Source organism: Salmo trutta, chromosome 18 (genome assembly GCF_901001165.1).
Source record: "Salmo trutta chromosome 18, fSalTru1.1, whole genome shotgun sequence".
Classification (NCBI taxonomy): domain Eukaryota; kingdom Metazoa; phylum Chordata; class Actinopteri; order Salmoniformes; family Salmonidae; genus Salmo; species Salmo trutta.
The window spans coordinates 4602214-4623591 of record NC_042974.1 but is presented as its reverse complement, the minus strand read 5'-3'; the positions used below and the strand labels follow the sequence as shown (position 1 = coordinate 4623591).

Sequence of the window (21378 nt, the reverse complement as noted above, 5' to 3'; positions counted from 1 at the left end):
GTTTAGTAATCTCAACTTGCTCAATTTCCACATTATTTATTTAGTTGAGGTTTAGGGTTTCCACGACTTCCAATCAAAGGCAACTCAACACACCTGCCTTCAATTGGAAGTCCCAAATCAACAATCAAACATTCACATACACAAAAACTGCCACGTCCTGACCCCAACACTAAAACAATAGCTCCATCTGCTGGTCAGGACGTGACAGTACCCCCCCCTCAAGGTGCAGACCCCGGAATGCACCTACCAACAAAAAACCCCAACACAAAACCCATAAACAATAACCCTAAAACAAAAAGGGAGGGAAGGGAGGGTGGCTGCCGTCACCGACGGCACTGTGCTACACCCTCCCTCCCCAACCCACCTATCCTGGAGGTGGCTCAGGTGCAGGGCGTGGACCTTGCTCCACCTTCGGCGTAGCCCACTTTGGTGGCGCTGCTAGCTGCGCCGGGCAGATGGGCCACTTGGGCTGACCCTGGCAGATGGACCACTCGTGCTGGGCCGGAGGACAGGAGGGCCACTTGTGCTGGGCCGGAGGACAGGAGGGCCACTCGGGCTGGGCCGGAGGACAGGAGGGCCACTCGGGCTGGGCCGGAGGACAGGAGGGCCACTCGGGCTGGGCCGAAGGGCAGGAGGGCCACTCGGGCTGGGCCGGAGGGCAGGAGGACCACTCGGGCTGGGCCGGAGGGCAGGAGGGCCACTCGGGCTGGGCCGGAGGGCAGGAGGGCCACTCGGGCTGGGCCGGAGGGCAGGAGGGCCACTCGGGCTGGGCCGGAGGGCAGGAGGACCACTCGGGCTGGGCCGGAGGGCAGGAGGGCCACTCGGGCTGGGCCGGAGGGCAGGAGGGCCACTCGGGCTGGGCCGGAGGGCAGGAGGGCCACTCGGGCTGGGCCGGAGGGCAGGAGGGACACTCCGGCAGTTCAGGGCAGTCTGGCCACTCCGGCAGTTCAGGGCAGTCTGGCCACTCCGGCAGTTCAGCGCAGTCTGGCCACTCCGGCAGTTCAGCGCAGTCTGGCCACTCCGGCAGTTCAGCGCAGTCTGGCCACTCCGGCGAGCAGCTCCGACGACTGTTGACTGGCGGGCAGCTCCGACGACTGTTGACTGGCGGGCAGCTCCGACGACTGTTGACTGGCGGGCAGCTCCGACGACTGTTGACTGGCGGGCAGCTCCGACAATTGTTGACTGGCGGGCAGCTCCGACGACTGTTGACTGGCGGGCAGCTCTGACGACTGTTGACTGTCGGGCAGCTCTGGTGATGGTTGACTGGCGGGCAGCTCCGACGACTGTCGACTGGCGAACAGCTCTGACGACTGTCGACTGGCGGGCAGCTCTGGCGACTGTCGACTGGCGGGCAGCTCTGGTGACTGTTGACTGGCGGGCAGCTCTGGTGACTCACGACTGGCGAGGCTGGGCTGACGCACCAGACTCCTGATGCGTGGGGCTGGTACCGGGCGGACTGGGCTGTGCGTCCGTATCGGCGAGATGGTGCGTACCTCAGCGTAACATGGCGCCCTCCACCTCATACGCACCTCCCTGTAGTCACGGGTAGCTGGCTTACGGCTCTTCCCTGGCCTGGCCAAGCTACCCGTGTGCCCCCCCAAAAAAAATCTTGGGGCTGCCTCTTGGGTTTCCTACCCAACCGTGTTCCAGCAAAACATTCCCGTTGGTTCCTCTGTCCAACTGCCTCCACTCTCCTGAGTGCCTCCACCTGTTCCCATGGGAGGCGATCCCTTCCGGCCAGGATCTCTTCCCAGGTGTAGGCTCCCTTGCCATCCAGGACGTCCTCCCATGTCCATTCTTCCTTTTTTCTCTCCTGTGGCTTCCTCCTCTTCTGCTGCTTGGTCCTGGTTTGGTGGGTGGTTCTGTAACGGCTGTCTTCTGAAATGAACCAAGGCGCAGCAGGTATGTGAATACTCATGGTGATTTATTACCAAAAAAAGGAGTAGAGCATCCACTTGAACTCAACACACCTGCCTTCAATTGGAAGTCCCAAATCAACAATCAAACATTCACATACACAAAAACTGCCACGTCCTGACCCCAACACTAAAACAATAGCTCCATCTGCTGGTCAGGACGTGACAGTACCCCCCCCTCAAGGTGCAGACCCCGGAATGCACCTACCAACAAAAAACCCCAACACAAAACCCATAAACAATAACCCTAAAACAAAAAGGGAGGGAAGGGAGGGTGGCTGCCGTCACCGACGGCACTGTGCTACACCCTCCCTCCCCAACCCACCTATCCTGGAGGTGGCTCAGGTGCAGGGCGTGGACCTTGCTCCACCTTCGGCGTAGCCCACTTTGGTGGCGCTGCTAGCTGCGCCGGGCAGATGGGCCACTTGGGCTGACCCTGGCAGATGGACCACTCGTGCTGGGCCGGAGGACAGGAGGGCCACTCGGGCTGGGCCGAAGGGCAGGAGGGCCACTCGGGCTGGGCCGGAGGGCAGGAGGACCACTCGGGCTGGGCCGGAGGGCAGGAGGGCCACTCGGGCTGGGCCGGAGGGCAGGAGGGCCACTCGGGCTGGGCCGGAGGGCAGGAGGGCCACTCGGGCTGGGCCGGAGGGCAGGAGGACCACTCGGGCTGGGCCGGAGGGCAGGAGGGCCACTCGGGCTGGGCCGGAGGGCAGGAGGGCCACTCGGGCTGGGCCGGAGGGCAGGAGGGCCACTCGGGCTGGGCCGGAGGGCAGGAGGGACACTCCGGCAGTTCAGGGCAGTCTGGCCACTCCGGCAGTTCAGGGCAGTCTGGCCACTCCGGCAGTTCAGCGCAGTCTGGCCACTCCGGCAGTTCAGCGCAGTCTGGCCACTCCGGCAGTTCAGCGCAGTCTGGCCACTCCGGCGAGCAGCTCCGACGACTGTTGACTGGCGGGCAGCTCCGACGACTGTTGACTGGCGGGCAGCTCCGACGACTGTTGACTGGCGGGCAGCTCCGACGACTGTTGACTGGCGGGCAGCTCCGACAATTGTTGACTGGCGGGCAGCTCCGACGACTGTTGACTGGCGGGCAGCTCTGACGACTGTTGACTGTCGGGCAGCTCTGGTGATGGTTGACTGGCGGGCAGCTCCGACGACTGTCGACTGGCGAACAGCTCTGACGACTGTCGACTGGCGGGCAGCTCTGGCGACTGTCGACTGGCGGGCAGCTCTGGTGACTGTTGACTGGCGGGCAGCTCTGGTGACTCACGACTGGCGAGGCTGGGCTGACGCACCAGACTCCTGATGCGTGGGGCTGGTACCGGGCGGACTGGGCTGTGCGTCCGTATCGGCGAGATGGTGCGTACCTCAGCGTAACATGGCGCCCTCCACCTCATACGCACCTCCCTGTAGTCACGGGTAGCTGGCTTACGGCTCTTCCCTGGCCTGGCCAAGCTACCCGTGTGCCCCCCCAAAAAAAATCTTGGGGCTGCCTCTTGGGTTTCCTACCCAACCGTGTTCCAGCAAAACATTCCCGTTGGTTCCTCTGTCCAACTGCCTCCACTCTCCTGAGTGCCTCCACCTGTTCCCATGGGAGGCGATCCCTTCCGGCCAGGATCTCTTCCCAGGTGTAGGCTCCCTTGCCATCCAGGACGTCCTCCCATGTCCATTCTTCCTTTTTTCTCTCCTGTGGCTTCCTCCTCTTCTGCTGCTTGGTCCTGGTTTGGTGGGTGGTTCTGTAACGGCTGTCTTCTGAAATGAACCAAGGCGCAGCAGGTATGTGAATACTCATGGTGATTTATTACCAAAAAAAGGAGTAGAGCATCCACTTGAACTCAACACACCTGCCTTCAATTGGAAGTCCCAAATCAACAATCAAACATTCACATACACAAAAACTGCCACGTCCTGACCCCAACACTAAAACAATAGCTCCATCTGCTGGTCAGGACGTGACAGTACCCCCCCCTCAAGGTGCAGACCCCGGAATGCACCTACCAACAAAAAAAACCCAACACAAAACCCATAAACAATAACCCTAAAACAAAAAGGGAGGGAAGGGAGGGTGGCTGCCGTCACCGACGGCACTGTGCTACACCCTCCCTCCCCAACCCACCTATCCTGGAGGTGGCTCAGGTGCAGGGCGTGGACCTTGCTCCACCTTCGGCGTAGCCCACTTTGGTGGCGCTGCTAGCTGCGCCGGGCAGATGGGCCACTTGGGCTGACCCTGGCAGATGGACCACTCGTGCTGGGCCGGAGGACAGGAGGGCCACTTGTGCTGGGCCGGAGGACAGGAGGGCCACTCGGGCTGGGCCGGAGGACAGGAGGGCCACTCGGGCTGGGCCGGAGGACAGGAGGGCCACTCGGGCTGGGCCGAAGGGCAGGAGGGCCACTCGGGCTGGGCCGGAGGGCAGGAGGACCACTCGGGCTGGGCCGGAGGGCAGGAGGGCCACTCGGGCTGGGCCGGAGGGCAGGAGGGCCACTCGGGCTGGGCCGGAGGGCAGGAGGGCCACTCGGGCTGGGCCGGAGGGCAGGAGGACCACTCGGGCTGGGCCGGAGGGCAGGAGGGCCACTCGGGCTGGGCCGGAGGGCAGGAGGGCCACTCGGGCTGGGCCGGAGGGCAGGAGGGACACTCCGGCAGTTCAGGGCAGTCTGGCCACTCCGGCAGTTCAGGGCAGTCTGGCCACTCCGGCAGTTCAGCGCAGTCTGGCCACTCCGGCAGTTCAGCGCAGTCTGGCCACTCCGGCAGTTCAGCGCAGTCTGGCCACTCCGGCGACTGTTGACTGGCGAGCAGCTCCGACGACTGTTGACTGGCGGGCAGCTCCGACGACTGTTGACTGGCGGGCAGCTCCGACGACTGTTGACTGGCGGGCAGCTCCGACGACTGTTGACTGGCGGGCAGCTCCGACAATTGTTGACTGGCGGGCAGCTCCGACGACTGTTGACTGGCGGGCAGCTCTGACGACTGTTGACTGTCGGGCAGCTCTGGTGATGGTTGACTGGCGGGCAGCTCCGACGACTGTCGACTGGCGAACAGCTCTGACGACTGTCGACTGGCGGGCAGCTCTGGCGACTGTCGACTGGCGGGCAGCTCTGGTGACTGTTGACTGGCGGGCAGCTCTGATGACTCACGACTGGCGAGGCTGGGCTGACGCACCAGACTCCTGATGCGTGGGGCTGGTACCGGGCGGACTGGGCTGTGCGTCCGTATCGGCGAGATGGTGCGTACCTCAGCGTAACATGGCGCCCTCCACCTCATACGCACCTCCCTGTAGTCACGGGTAGCTGGCTTACGGCTCTTCCCTGGCCTGGCCAAGCTACCCGTGTGCCCCCCCCAAAAAAATCTTGGGGCTGCCTCTTGGGTTTCCTACCCAACCGTGTTCCAGCAAAACATTCCCGTTGGTTCCTCTGTCCAACTGCCTCCACTCTCCTGAGTGCCTCCACCTGTTCCCATGGGAGGCGATCCCTTCCGGCCAGGATCTCTTCCCAGGTGTAGGCTCCCTTGCCATCCAGGACGTCCTCCCATGTCCATTCTTCCTTTTTTCTCTCCTGTGGCTTCCTCCTCTTCTGCTGCTTGGTCCTGGTTTGGTGGGTGGTTCTGTAACGGCTGTCTTCTGAAATGAACCAAGGCGCAGCAGGTATGTGAATACTCATGGTGATTTATTACCAAAAAAAGGAGTAGAGCATCCACTTGAACTCAACACACCTGCCTTCAATTGGAAGTCCCAAATCAACAATCAAACATTCACATACACAAAAACTGCCACGTCCTGACCCCAACACTAAAACAATAGCTCCATCTGCTGGTCAGGACGTGACAGTGTTTTGTTCCAAATACAATGCTTTTAGTTTCAGAAATATTTAGGGCTAACTTATTCCTTGCCACCCACTCTGAAACTAACTGCAGCTCTTTGTTGAGTGTTGCAGTCATTTCAGTTGCTGTAGTAGCTGACGTGTATAGTGTTGAGTCATCCGCATACATAGACACTCTGGCTTCACTCAGTCAGTGGCATGTCGTTAGTAAAATAAAATGAACGCAAGGGGCCTAAATAGCTACCCTGGAGAATTCCTGATTCTAACTGGATTATATTTGAGAGGCTTCCATTAAAGAACACCCTCTGTGTTCTGTTAGACAAGTAACTCTTGATCCACATTATAGTAGTGGGTGTAAAGCCATAACACATACGTTTTTCCAGCAGCAGACTATGATCGATAATGTCAAAGCTGCACTGAAGTCTAATAAGACAGCCCCCACAATCATTTTATTATCAATTTATCTCAGCCAATCATCAGTAATTTGTGTAAGTGCCAGGACGTGACAGTCTGATTCAATGAATGAAGGAGCCGAGTTGTCTTTTTTTCCCAAAATTTCATTTAAGGTGCCCCAAAGCTTTTTACTATCATTCTTTTATTTAATTTATCTTATTTCTGTCTTTTCGGTAGATGTTAAAACCATGTATCGCTACCACTGTATCATCAAATGTATTATCTAAGTGAGTTTCAGAGATAATCAGAATATGAATGTCATCTGTTACAAGAAAGTTATTGACTTCATGTACCTTGTCTCTTAGGTTACATATGTTAATATGGGCTATTTGTAGCACTTTTCTGGGTTGCTTGATTGTTTTTAATGCTTTACTCGGAAGCTTATCAGAGGTAGACTTACTCATGTTATTTTGTTTTATTCACTGATTTAGCACACTCTGCCAACCCGGATGTCCTAGCTGTGTCTGAATCTTGGCTTAGGAAGTCCACCAAAGACTCTGAAATCTTCATCCCTAACTACAACGTTTTCAGACAAGATAGAACGACCAAAGGGGGCGGTGTTGCAATATTACTGCAGAGATAGCCTGCAGAGTTCTGTCCTGCCATCCAGGTCTGTACCTAAACAATTTGAACTTCTACTTTTAAAAATCCACCTCTCCAAAAACAAGTCTCTCACCATTGCCGCCTGCTATAGACCCCCCTCGGCCCCTAGCTGTGCTCTGGACACCATATGTGAACTGATTGCCCCTCATCTATCTTCAGAGCTCGTGCTACTAGGTGACCTAAACTGGGACATGCTTAACACCCCAGCCATCCTACAATCCAAGCTTGATGCCCTCAATCTCACACAAATTATTAATGAACCCACCAGGTACAACCCCAAAGCCGCAAACACTGGCACCCTCATAGATATCATCCTAACCAACGTGCCCTCTAAATACACATCTGCTGTTTTCAACCAAGATCTCAGCGATCACTGCCTCATTGCCTGCACCCGTAATGGGTCAGCGGTCAAACGACCTCCACTCATCACTGTCAAACGCTCCCTGAAACATTTCAACGAGCAAGCCTTTCTAATCGACCTGGCCCTGGTATCCTGGAAGGATATTGACCTCATCCCGTCAGTAGAGGATGCCTGGTTATTTTTTTTAAATGCCTTCCTCTCCATCTTAAATAAGCATGCCCCTTTCAAGAAATTTAGAACCAGGAACAGATATAGCCCTTGGTTCTCCCCAGACCTGACTGCCCTTAACCAACACAAAAATATCCTGTGGCGTTCTGCATTAGCATCGAACTGCCCCCGCGATATGCAACTTTTTAGGGAAGTTAGAAACCAATACACACAGGCAGTTAGAAAAGCCAAGGCTAGCTTTTTCAAACAGAAATTTGCTTCGTGCAACTCCAACTCTAAAAAGTTCTGGGACATTGTAAAGTCCATGGAGAATAAGAACACCTCCTCCCAACTGCCCACTGCACTGAGGATAGGAAACTCTGTCACCACCGATAAGCCCACTATAATTGAGAATTTCAATAAGCATTTTTCTACGGCTGGCCATGCTTTCCACCTAACTACCCCTACTGCATTCAACAGCACTGCACCCCCCACAGCTACTCGCCCAAGCCTCCCCCATTTCTCCTTCTCCCAAATCCATTCAGCTGATGTTCTGAAAGAGCTGCAAAATCTGGACCCCTACAAATCAGCTGGGCTTGACAATCTGGACCCTTTCTTTCTAAAATTATCTGCCGAAATTATTGCAACCCCTATTACTAGCCTGTTCAACCTCTCTTTCGTGTCGTCTGAGATTCCCATAGATTGGAAAGCAGCTGCTGTCATCCCCCTCTTCAAAGGAGGTGACACTCTTGACCCAAATTGCTACAGACCTATATCCATCCTACCCTGCCTTTCTAAGGTCTTCGAAAGCCAAGTCAACAAACAGATTACCGACTATTTTGAATCCCACCGCACCCTCTCCGCTATGCAATCTGGTTTCAGAGCTGGTCATGGGTGCACCTCAGCCACGCTCAAGGTCCTAAACGACATCGTAACCGCCATCGATAAGAAACAATACTGTGCTGCCGTATTCATTGACCTGGCCAAAGCTTTTGACTCTGTTAATCACCACATCCTCATCGGCAGACTCAGTAGCCTTGGTTTCTCAAACGATTGCGTCGCCTGGTTCACCAACTACTTCTCTGACAGAGTTCAGTGTGTCAAATCGGAGGGCCTACTGTCTGGACCTCTGGCAGTCTCTATGGGGGTACCACAGGGTTCAATTCTTGGGCCAACTCTTTTCTCTGTAGACATAAATGATGTCGCTCTTGCTGCTGGTGAATCTCTGATCCACCTCTATGCAGACGACACCATTCTGTATACTTCTGGCCCTTCTTTGGACACTGTGTTAACAACCCTCCAGACGAGCTTCAATGCCATTCAACTCTCCTTCCGTGGTCTCCAACTGCTCCTAAACACAAGTAAAACTAAATGCATGCTCTTCAACCGATCGCTGCCTGCACCTGCCCGCCCGTCCAGCATAACTTCTCTGGACGGTTCTAACTTAGAATTTGTGGACAACTACAAATACCTAGGTGTCTGGTTAGACTGTAAACTCTCCTTCCAGACTCACATCAATCATCTCCAATCCAAAGTAAAATCTAGAATTGGCTTCCTATTTCGCAACAAAGCATCCTTCACTCATGCTGCCAAACATACCCTCGTAAAACTGACCATCCTACCAATCCTCGACTTCGGCGATGTCATTTACAAAATAGCCTCCAATACCCTACTCAACAAGCTGGATGCAGTCTATCACAGTGCCATCCGTTTTGTCACCAAAGCCCCATATACTACCCACCACTGCGACCTGTAAGCTCTCGTTGGCTGGCCTTCGCTTCATAATCGTCGCCAAACACATTGGCTCCAGGTCATCTACAAGACTCTTCTAGGTAAAGTCCCCCCTTATCTCCGCTCACTGGTCACCATAGCAGCACCCACCTGTAGCATACGCTCCAGCAGGTATATCTCTCTGGTCACCCCTAAAGCCAACTCCTCCTTTGGTCGTCTCTCCTTCCAGTTCTCTGCTGCCAATGACTGGAACGAACTACAAAAATCTCTGAAACTGGAAACACTTATCTCCCTCACTAGCTTTAAGCACCAGCTGTCAGAGCAGCTCACAGATCACTGCACCTGTACTTAGCCCATCTATAATTTAGCCCAAACTACTACCTCTTCCCCTACTGTATTTATTCATTTTATTTATTTTGCTCCTTTGCACCATATTATTTATATTTTAATCTACCATTCCAGTGTTTTTCTTGCTATACTTTATTTACTTTGCCACCATGGCATTTTTTTGCCTTTACCTCCCTTATCTCACATCATTTGCTCACATTGTATATAGTCTTATTTTTTTTCTACTGCATCATTGATTGTATGTTGTTTTACTCCATGTGTAACTCTGTGTTGTTGTATGTTGTCGAACTGCTTTGCTTTATCTTGGCCAGGTCGCAATTGTAAATGAGAACTTGTTCTCAACTTGCCTACCTGGTTAAATAAAGGTGAAATAAATAAATAAATAAAAATTTACATTGGAGCTGATAGTGCAGGGTGAGCTGCATAAAGTGGTCTTCCTACTATTGCACACCGCCTCAGTGCTAACAGTGGAACTCTGGTTTATAGGCTCATGACTACTGCTTACAATAGCTGTAGGATAAACAGATGTATTCAGTGCAATTAGGGGTACATAAATTAAATTACTTACATTGTGTTTGCCAATGCCCCTAAGATCATGTACATTTCATGCAGCATTATGGCGACTCATTGTCACAATGGTAGGGATTAACTGAGCTGGTCTTGGATCATTTACCAGTCATTGTTTCAACGCAGTCTTGAAATGCATGGACAGACTCCAGGAGCCAAGATGATTTGGATGGACTCCGTCATTCCTGTAGAGTATCTTCTGTTTCCAGAAGGTGTCAAAGTTATCAATAAAAGTGACTCCAGTCGAGCTACAGTAGTCTTTTAGCCAGATGTGTAATGCCAGCAGTCTGCTGAATCTTTCACACCCGCGGCCCAACAGTGGTAGTGGACCTGAAATTATTGGCCCTTTTTTGGAGTCTTTTAATGCTAAAATCAGTTCTTTAAAATCCATTTTCAAATGTTCCGAGCTAGCCCTCCTGATGTCATTTGACTCCACATGGACTATGACAGTGTCAGCTCCCTGCATCTGTGGTAGAACAGTCGACACGCCCTTGTTATGTCCTGTTCTTTTGCCTTGGGGACCGAGATGTTTCTCACCATAGAGCTGCCTATGATGACAGCTGGGGATGTTGAATGGGCCGGTCTCTCAGGCAGCCTCGCGGTCTGGTGAGGCTGGGAGCTCCGAAGATCTGAACCCGAGGTAGAAGCCACCGGAGAGGGAGACAGAACCGAGGACGAAGATGCAGGTACCTCTGGATCCGATCTTGATTGGGAAGCCACCGAGAACGAAGGCTCCGGAACCTCTGGATCCAGGGCGGCAAAGCTGTTTTTGGTCTGTGTTAGTTCCTGGCTCAACATCTCCATGGAGACCCCCGTTGCCAGAGGACGCCTTCTTCGACTTCCATGGCGAGTGACGTACCTCCATGGCTGGTTGGTTGGGTCGAGAACAGCTCGGTTCTCCAGGGAAGGGGAGACCACTTCGGGGATGGAACCCTGCCTAGCACCAGCCAGTCAGCTGTGGAGAGCCGACACGGCGGCGAAACTTCCACCAGACCAGAGCGGCGTCCGGCTCCTAGAGTGGAAGAAAAATAAAAAGTAGGTGGGCGTGGGTTCCCCAGTAGCTTATGTAGGTTTGCTACTTGCTTGCTAAGAGTAGCCACTTCGCTCCTGTAGTCCTCCGCAAGCAAGCAGTTGCTACATTGGAAGTCAGCGCAGTCCACTTTGTCCCGGAACAACGCAAAGTAAACACAGCTCCTGCAATGCTGGAAACGTTTAATGGCGGCCTCCATTTGAGGCCTTTTTTTTGAGGCCACCGAGTGTAGGGGTGCTTTGCTGCTGACGCTGTCTGTGATTTACTTAGAATTCAAGGCACACTTAAGCAGCATGACTACCACAGCATTCTGCAGCAATACGCCATCCCATCTGGTTTGCGCTTTGGGACTACCATTAGTTTTTCCTCAGGACAATGACCCAACACACCTCCAGGCTATGTAAGGTCTATTTGACCAAGAAGGAGAGTGATGGAGTGCTGCATCAGATGATCTGGCCTCCACAATCACCCGACCTCAACCTAATTGAGATGGTTTGGGATGAGTTGGACCGCAGAGTGAAGGAAAAGCAGCCAACAAGTGCTCAGCATATGTGGGAACTCCTTCAAGACTATTGGAAAAGCATTCCTCATGAAGCTGGTTGAGAGAATGCCAAGAGTGTGCAAAGCTATCATTAAGGCAAAGGGTGGCTACTTTGAATATATTTTGATTTGATTAACACTTTTTTGGTTACTACATGATTCCATATGTGTTATTTCAAAGTTTTGATGTCTTCACTATTATTATACAATGTAGAAAATAGTAAAAATAAAGAAAAACCCATGAATGGGAAGGTGTATCCAAACTTTTGACTGGTACTGTATATTTTTTGCATTAATACACCAGATAATCCACCAGATACTATAGATGCAGTCCTGCTCCCAGACTGGCAGTCAGAGCAGCGCTTCAGTGGTTATATCCCAGCCTGGCAGTCAGAGCAGTGCATCAGTGGTTATATTAATGAGATTTCAATCAAATCCAGTCAGTCAGTATAGCTCTCTGGTACAAATTGCCAAGGAACATTGGGCTCTGGGGTGAGCTCATTTAAATGAATCCATATTCAGTACACTGTGACCTGTGACCTGTTAGAACTGGCTGCGCCAATAGGTTCAATTAGAGAATGACATTGCATAATAGCCTACTGTGGCTATAGCCCTCTGTCTCTTACAGCCCGTACCAATTCCCTTCCTACTCCTTCCCTTTGGCCTTACTCCTTCCCCTTGGCCTTACTCCTTCCCCTTGGCCTTACTCCTTCCCCTTGGCCTTACTCCTTCCCTTTGGCCTTACTCCTTCCCCTTGGCCTTACTCCTTCCCCTTGGCCTTACTCCTTCCCCTTGGCCCTTCTCCTTCCCCTTGGCCTTACTCCTTCCCTTTGGCCTTACTCCTTCCCCTTGGCCTTACTCCTTCCCTTTGGCCTTACTCCTTCCCCTTGGCCTACTCCTTCCCCTTGGCTCTACTCCTTCCCCTTGGCTCTACTCCTTCCCTTTGGCCTTACTCCTTCCCCTTGGCTCTACTCCTTCCCCTTGGTCTTACTCCTTCCCTTTGGCCTTACTCCTTCCCCTTGGCTCTACTCCTTCCCTTTGGCCTTACTCCTTCCCCTTGGCCTTACTCCTTCCCTTTGGCCTTACTCCTTCCCTTTGGCCTTACTCCTTCCCCTTGGCCTTACTCCTTCCCCTTGGTCTTACTCCTTCCCCTTGGCCTTACTCCTTCCCATTGGCCTTACTCCTTCCCCTTGGCCTTACTCCTTCCCCTTGGCCTTACTCCTTCCCCTTGGCCTTACTCCTTCCCCTTGGCCCTTCTCCTTCCCCTTGGCCTTACTCCTTCCCCTTGGCCTTACTCCTTCCCCTTGGCCTTACTCCTTCCCCTTGGCCTTACTCCTTCCCCTTGGCCTTACTCCTTCCCTTTGGCCTTACTACTTACCCTTGGCTCTACTCCTTCCCCTTGGCCATACTCCATCCCTTTGGCCTTACTCCATCCCTTTGGCCTTACTACTTCCCTTTGGCCTTACTCCTTCCCCTTGGCTCTACTCCTTCCCCTTGGCCCTTCTCCTTCCCCTTGGCCTTACTCCTTCCCCTTGGCCTTACTCCTTCCCCTTGGCCCTTCTCCTTCTCCTTGGCCTTACTCCTTCCCCTTGGCCTTACTCCTTCCCCTTGGCCTTACTCCTTCCCCTTGGTCTTACTCCTTCCCCTTGGCCTTACTCCTTCCCCTTGGCCCTTCTCCTTCCCCTTGGCCTTACTCCTTCCCCTTGGCCTTACTCCTTCCCCTTGGCCTTACTCCTTCCCCTTGGCCTTACTCCTTCCCTTTGGCCTTACTCCTTCCCCTTGGCCTTACTCCTTCCCCTTGGCCCTTCTCCTTCCCCTTGGCCATACTCCATCCCTTTGGCCTTACTCCATCCCTTTGGCCTTACTACTTCCCTTTGGCCTTACTCCTTCCCCTTGGCTCTACTCCTTCCCCTTGGCCCTTCTCCTTCCCCTTGGCCTTACTCCTTCCCCTTGGCCTTACTCCTTCCCCTTGGCCCTTCTCCTTCCCCTTGGCCTTACTCCTTCCCCTTGGCCTTACTCCTTCCCCTTGGCCTTACTCCTTCCCCTTGGCCTTACTCCTTCCCCTTGGCCTTACTCCTTCCCCTTGGCCTTACTCCTTCCCCTTGGCCTTACTCCTTCCCTTGCCTTACTCCTTCCCTTGACCTTACTCCTTCCCCTTGACCTTACTCCTTCCCCTTGGCCTTACTCCTTCCCTTTGGCCTTACTACTTACCCTTGGCTCTACTCCTTCCCCTTGGCCATACTCCATCCCTTTGGCCTTACTCCATCCCTTTGGCCTTACTACTTCCCTTTGGCCTTACTCCTTCCCTTTGGCCTTACTCCTTCCCTTTGGCCTTACTCCTTCCCCTTGGCCCTTCTCCTTCCCCTTGGCCCTTCTCCTTCCCCTTGGCCCTTCTCCTTCCCCTTGGCCCTTCTCCTTCCCCTTGGCCTTACTCCTTCCCCTTGGCCCTTCTCCTTCCCCTTGGCCCTACTCCTTCCCCTTGGCCCTTCTCCTTCAATGTTTCCAGATCTGAAGGGTCTCGTGAAGCTTCTCCATGGTGAGAATTCTACATCCTACAAGAATTCTACATTCTTTTGACTCATCACATACGCTGCTGTTTATTATTTATCCTGTTGCCTAGTCCTTTCATCCTATTGCCTTGTCTCCGGTTACCTATCTACCCCCGCACATGGACTTGGTACTGGTACCCCATGTTAATAGCCAAGTTATCATTACGCGGTTCTGGTACCCCATGTTTATAGCCAAGTTATCATGACTCAGTACTGGTACCCCATGTTTATAGACAAGTTATCATTACTCAGTACTGGTACCCCATGTTTATAGCCAAGTTATCATGACTCAGTACTGGTACCCCATGTTTATAGACAAGTTATCATTACTCAGTACTGGTACCCCTTGTATATAGCCAAGTTATCATGACTCAGTACTGGTACCCCATGTTTATAGCCAAGTTATCATGACTCAGTACTGGTACCCCATGTTTATAGCCAAGTTATCATTACGCGGTTCTGGTACCCCATGTTTATATCCAAGTTATCATGACTCAGTACTGGTACCCCATGTTTATAGACAAGTTATCATTACTCAGTACTGGTACCCCATGTTTATAGCCAAGTTATTGTTACTCATTGTGGATGTTTTCATTGAGTTATTATTTTTCTATTATTTCTCTATTTTTCTCTCTGTATTGTTGGGAAGGGCCTGTAAGTAAGAATTTCACTGTTAGCCTACACGTGTTGTTTACCAAGCATGTGACAAGCATGTGACTTTAGAGATAAACAAACATTGAAGATCTGCAAATATAAGTAATTACATTATTGCCGCGCAACTGCAGCAAGAAAACTCAGATGTGAGAGTGCTTTATAAAATGGTAGATCTGAAAAGATTGAAGGCTTAGGGCCAACGGAAGGAAAGTTAACGTTTATTGTCATGAGTCTTGTCCTGGGGCAGAACTGAACGATTTCCACTAGATAGGCCAGCTGCAAAGTCAAAATTGGCTATATTGTAAAAATTCATGAAAACTCAAATTTGTTTTTTGGTCTATGGTCAGGCATTAGGGTTAGCAGTATGATTAAGGGGAAAGATACATGGATAGAGGGGGGAGGAGAGACAGAGAGAGGGACAGAGGGGGGAGGGGAGACAGACAGAGAGAGGGATAGAGGGGGGAGGAGAGACAGAGAGAGGGATAGAGGGGGAGGAGAGACAGAGAGAGGGATAGAGGAGGGAGGAGAGACAGAGAGAGGGATAGAGGGGGGAGGAGAGACAGAGAGAGGGACAGAGGGGGGAGGAGAGACAGACAGAGAGAGGGATAGAGGGGGGAGGAGAGACAGAGAGAGGGATAGAGGGGGAGGAGAGACAGAGAGAGGAACAGAGGGGGAGGAGAGACAGAGAGAGGGACAGAGGGGGGAGGGGAGACAGAGAGAGGGATAGAGGGGGGAGGCGAGAGACAGAGAGAGGGATAGAGGGGGGAGGAGAGACAGAGAGAGGGATAGAGGGGGGAGGAGAGACAGAGAGAGGGATAGAGGGGGGAGGAGAGACTGAGAGAGGGATAGAGGGGGAGGAGAGACAGAGAGAGGGATAGAGGAGGGAGGAGTACAGAGAGAGGGATAGAGGGGGGAGGAGAGACAGAGAGAGGAACAGAGGGGGGAGGAGAGACAGACAGAGGGATAGAGGGGGGAGGAGAGACAGAGAGAGGTATAGACGGGAAGGAGAGAGAGAGAGGGATAGAGGAGGGAGGAGAGACAGAGAGAGGGATAGAGGGGGGAGGAGAGACAGAGAGAGGGACAGAGGGGGGAGGAGAGACAGACAGAGAGAGGGATAGAGGGGGGAGGAGAGACAGAGAGAGGGATAGAGGGGGAGGAGAGACAGAGAGAGGAACAGAGGGGGAGGAGAGACAGAGAGAGGGACAGAGGGGGGAGGGGAGACAGAGAGAGGGATAGAGGGGGGAGGCGAGAGAGAGAGATAGAGGAGGGAGGAGAGACAGAGAGAGGGATAGAGGGGGGAGGAGAGACAGAGAGAGGGATAGAGGGGGGAGGAGAGACAGAGAGAGGGATAGAGGGGGGAGGAGAGACTGAGAGAGGGATAGAGGGGGAGGAGAGACAGAGAGAGGGATAGAGGAGGGAGGAGTACAGAGAGAGGGATAGAGGGGGGAGGAGAGACAGAGAGAGGAACAGAGGGGGGAGGAGAGACAGACAGAGGGATAGAGGGGGGAGGAGAGACAGAGAGAGGGATAGAGGGGGAGGAGAGACAGAGAGAGGAACAGAGGGGGAGGAGAGACAGAGAGAGGGACAGAGGGGGGAGGGGAGACAGAGAGAGGGATAGAGGGGGAGGAGAGACAGAGAGAGGGATAGAGGAGGGAGGAGTACAGAGAGAGGGATAGAGGGGGAGGAGAGACAGAGAGAGGGATAGAGGAGGGAGGAGTACAGAGAGAGGGATAGGGGGGGAGGAGTACAGAGAGAGGGATAGAGGGGGAGGAGTACAGAGAGAGGGATAGAGGGGGAGGAGTACAGAGAGAAAGAGATAGCTGGGGAGGAGAGACAAAGCGAGGGATAGAGGGGGAGGAGAGAGGGGGGAGGAGAGACAGAGAGAGGGATAGAGGGGGAGGAGAGACAGACAGAGGTGGGAGGAGAGACAGAGAGGGGGGAGGAGAGAAAAGGAAAGAACACAGACAGACAGAAAGCAGTAGGGACAGAGAGAAAAATAAGCCATTGTGTGAGAGAAAGAGGAGATGAAAATAAATGTCACAGCTCAGTGTGTCCCACTATCTCCAAGCTTACCGCATTTTATTTAACCTTTATTTAACTAGGCAAGAGCAAACCCGACGACGCCGGGCCAATTGTGTGCTGCACTATGGGACTCCCAATCACGGTCGGTAGTGATACAGCCTGGCTATGTTTTATGATAATGTTATTACGCAAAATACAGGGCTCTATGTATTACTGTAGTAGGACTACTGTATATAAAACACAGGGCTCTATGTATTACTGTAGTAGGACTACTGTAGTAGGACTACTGTATATAAAACACAGGGCTCTATGTATTACTGTAGTAGGACTACTGTATATAAAACACAGGGCTCTATGTATTACTGTAGTAGGACTACTGTAGTAGGACTACTGTATATAAAACACAGGGCTCTATGTATTACTGTAGTAGGACTACTGTATACAAAACACAGGGCTCTATGTATTACTGTAGTAGGACTACTGTATACAAAATACAGGGCTCTATGTATTACTGTAGTAGGACTATTGTATAAAAAATACAGGGCTCTATGTATTACTGTAATAGGACTACTGTATACAAAATACAGGGCTCTATGTATTACTGTAATAGGACTACTGTATACAAAACACAGGGCTATATGTATTACTGTAATAGGACTACTGTATACAAAACACAGGGCTCTATGTATTACTGTAATAGGACTACTGTATACAAAATACAGGTCTCTATGTATTACTGTAATAGGATTGCGTCCTACCTGACAGGTCGCTCCTACCAGGTGGCGTGGCGAGAATCTGTCTCCGCACCACGTGCTCTCACCACTGGTGTCCCCCAGGGCTCTGTTCTAGGCCCTCTCCTATTCTCGCTATACACCAAGTCACTTGGCTCTGTCATATCCTCACACGGTCTCTCCTATCATTGCTATGCAGACGACACACAATTAATCTTCTCCTTTCCCCCTTCTGACAACCAGGTGGCGAATCGCATCTCTGCATGTCTGGCAGACATATCAGTGTGGATGACGGATCACCACCTCAAGCTGAACCTCGGCAAGACGGAGCTGCTCTTCCTCCCGGGGAAGGACTGCCCGTTCCATGATCTCGCCATCACGGTTGACAACTCCCTTGTGTCCTCCTCCCAGAGTGCTAAGAACCTTGGCGTGATCCTGGACAACACCCTGTCGTTCTCCACTAACATCAAGGCGGTGACCCGATCCTGTAGGTTCATGCTCTACAACATTCGCAGAGTACGACCCTGCCTCACACAGGAAGCGGCGCAGGTCCTAATCCAGGCACTTGTCATCTCCCGTCTGGATTACTGCAACTCGCTGTTGGCTGGGCTCCCTGCCTGTGCCATCAAACCCCTACAACTCATCCAGAACGCCGCAGCCCGTCTGGTGTTCAACCTTCCCAAGTTCTCTCACGTCACCCCGCTCCTCCGCTCTCTCCACTGGCTTCCAGTTGAAGCTCGCATCCGCTACAAGACCATGGTGCTTGCCTACGGAGCTGTGAGGGGAACGGCACCTCCGTACCTTCAGGCTCTGATCAGGCCCTACACCCAAACAAGGGCACTGCGTTCATCCACCTCTGGCCTGCTCGCCTCCCTACCTCTGAGGAAGCACAGTTCCCGCTCAGCCCAGTCAAAACTGTTCGCCGCTCTGGCACCCCAATGGTGGAACAAGCTCCCTCACGATGCCAGGACAGCGGAGTCAATCACCACCTTCCGGAGACACCTGAAACCCCACCTCTTTAAGGAATACCTGGGACAGGATAAAGTAATCCTTCTAACCCCCCCCCCCCCCTTTAAAAGATTTAGATGCACTATTGTAAAGTGGTTGTTCTACTGGATATTATAGGTGAATGCACCAATTTGTAAGTCGCTCTGTATAAGAGCGTCTGCTAAATGACTTAAATGTAAATGTAATGTAAATGACTACTGTATACAAAACACAGGGCTGTATGTATTACTGTAGTAGGACTACTGTATACAAAACACAGGGCTCTATGTATTACTGTAATAGGACTACTGTATACAAAACACAGGGCTGTATGTATTACTGTAATAGGACTACTGTATACAAAACACAGGGCTCTATGTATTACTGTAGTAGGACTACTGTATACAAAACACAGGGCTCTATGTATTACTGTAGTAGGACTACTGTATACAAAACACAGGGCTCTATGTATTACTGTAATATACAAAACACAGGGCTCTATGTATTACTGTAATAGGACTACTGTATACAAAACACAGGGCTCTATGTATTACTGTAGTAGGACTACTGTATACAAAACACAGGGCTCTATGTATTACTGTAATATACAAAACACAGGGCTCTATGTATTACTGTAATAGGACTACTGTATACAAAACACAGGGCTCTATGTATTACTGTAGTAGGACTACTGTATACAAAACACAGTGCTGTATGTATTACTGTAATAGGACTACTGTATACAAAACACAGGGCTCTATGTATTACTGTAGTAGGACTACTGTATACAAAACACAGGGCTGTATGTATTACTGTAATAAGACTACTGTATACAACAGGTTCTCATCTTCAATCTGATAAAACAGGAGTTTGAGAATATACAGATAAATCCAATAACATTGTTGTCATAAGCAATAAGAATTACACTACAACTCTGAACAAACCTTACAGATTTCCATATTACTCTGGTTCTTCTTGATGTTATGAAGATAAATCTTCATAGTAACATCAGCCATTTTTTGTATCCTGTTCTTGTAAAAGTAATTTCAGAACCAAATGAACAAGAAAAAATATTCTAAAAGTATTTTCTACATTTTTTATGAGGTTTGTATTTCTCCCATTCTTGTTTGTTTCAGCCATGGCCATCAGTGACCCATTCTTCAGCGGTAACCAGTCATCCTGGATGTCTTTCTCTCCAGTCAGCATCAGACACAGGACAGACCTCAGGCTGCAGTTCCAGACTCTGTCACCAGAGGGCATCCTCTTCTACACAGCACAGCACCTCAGTGCCCGGGCCGGTAGGAACACAGTAACCATTCTATCCCTCTACACTGGTTTATAGAAATGTGCTAATAATATAAATACATTCAGAATGACAACATTAATGACCATTGTGTCCCTCTGTCCCTCTCTGGTCATGTCATCCACAGGAGACTTCTTCTGTGTGTCCCTGACATCTGGGTTGGTCCAGCTGCGCTACAACCTGGGTTCTGGAACCAGCGTGTTACAGTCCACTAACAGAGTGGACACCAGCGGAGGGACCTGGCACACGGTACCATGTCAAATCACATTCTATTTTATCACATGCTCCGAATATAACAGGTGTAGATCTTACAGTGAAATGCTGACTATAACAGGTGTAGATCTTACAGTGAAATGCTGAATATAACAGGTGTAGATCTTACAGTGAAATGCTGAATATAACAGGTGTAGATCTTACAGTGAAATGCTGACTATAACAGGTGTAGATCTTACAGTGAAATGCTGAATATAACAGGTGTAGATCTTACAGTGAACAGGTGTAGATCTTACAGTGAAATGCTGAATATAACAGGTGTAGATCTTACAGTGAAATGCTGAACATAACAGGTGTAGATCTTACAGTGAAATGCTGAATAGACACACAATTGGTTAGGTGGCCGTATAACAGCAGCCATCTCCTCCTGCCCCATTATGTTCTTACACCTGTACAGAACAGACAGGAACATTCCAGCTGCTTACATGTGCTGAAAACACATCAGATATTTACAGGATCTGGCTAAATAATTAGAAAACACACACGCAATTAATATTTTCTGTAACAGTTTGATGTTATCATTCCAGGTGAGGACAGGCAGGACGGGCCAATAGGGGTTACTGTAACGGTTTGATGTTTATTATTCCAGGTGAGGGCAGGCAGGACGGGCCACCGGGGGTTCCTGTAACGGTTTGATGTTTATCATTCCAGGTGAGGACAGGCAGGACGGGCCACCAGGGGTTCCTGTAACGGTTTGATGTTTATCATTCCAGGTGAGGGCAGGCAGGACTGGCCACCGGGGGTTCCTGTAACGGTTTGATGTTTATCATTCCAGGTGAGGACGGGCCACCAGGGGTTCCTGTAACGGTTTGATGTTTATCATTCCAGGTGAGGGCAGGCAGGACGGGCCACCAGGGGTTCCTGTAACGGTTTGATGTTTATCATTCCAGGTGAGGGCAGGCAGGACGGGCCACCGGGTGTTCCTGTAACGGTTTGATGTTTATCATTCCAGGTGAGGACGGGCCACCAGGGGTTCCTGTAACGGTTTGATGTTTATCATTCCAGGTGAGGGCAGGCAGGACGGGCCACCGGGGGTTCCTGTAACGGTTTGATGTTTATCATTCCAGGTGAGGGCAGGCAGGACGGGCCACCGGGGGTTCCTGTAACGGTTTGATGTTTATCATTCCAGGTGAGGGCAGGCAGGACGGGCCACCGGGGGTTCCTGTAACGGTTTGATGTTTATCATTCCAGGTGAGGGCAGGCAGGACGGGCCACCGGGGGTTCCTGTAACGGTTTGATGTTTATCGTTCCAGGTGAGGGCAGGCAGGACGGGCCACCGGGGGTTCCTGTAACGGTTTGATGTTTATCATTCCAGGTGAGGGCAGGCAGGACGGGCCACCGGGGGTTCCTGTA

The 21378-nt window shown here is 51.5% G+C and overlaps 1 protein-coding gene across 1 annotated transcript in view; it reads left to right on the top strand.

The window, feature by feature from the left end:
• The window catches only part of LOC115153627 (protein eyes shut homolog), a 234015-nt gene extending 213362 nt beyond the window's left edge, over nucleotides 1-20653 (top strand). Inside the window, exons 19-21 of the mRNA XM_029699264.1 lie at nucleotides 19586-19747; nucleotides 19880-20001; nucleotides 20615-20653. Of these exons, the coding sequence (XP_029555124.1) occupies nucleotides 19586-19747; nucleotides 19880-20001; nucleotides 20615-20653 (323 nt within the window). The remainder of the gene's footprint in view (nucleotides 1-19585; nucleotides 19748-19879; nucleotides 20002-20614) is intronic.
• Nucleotides 20654-21378: the final 725 nt, after the last annotated feature.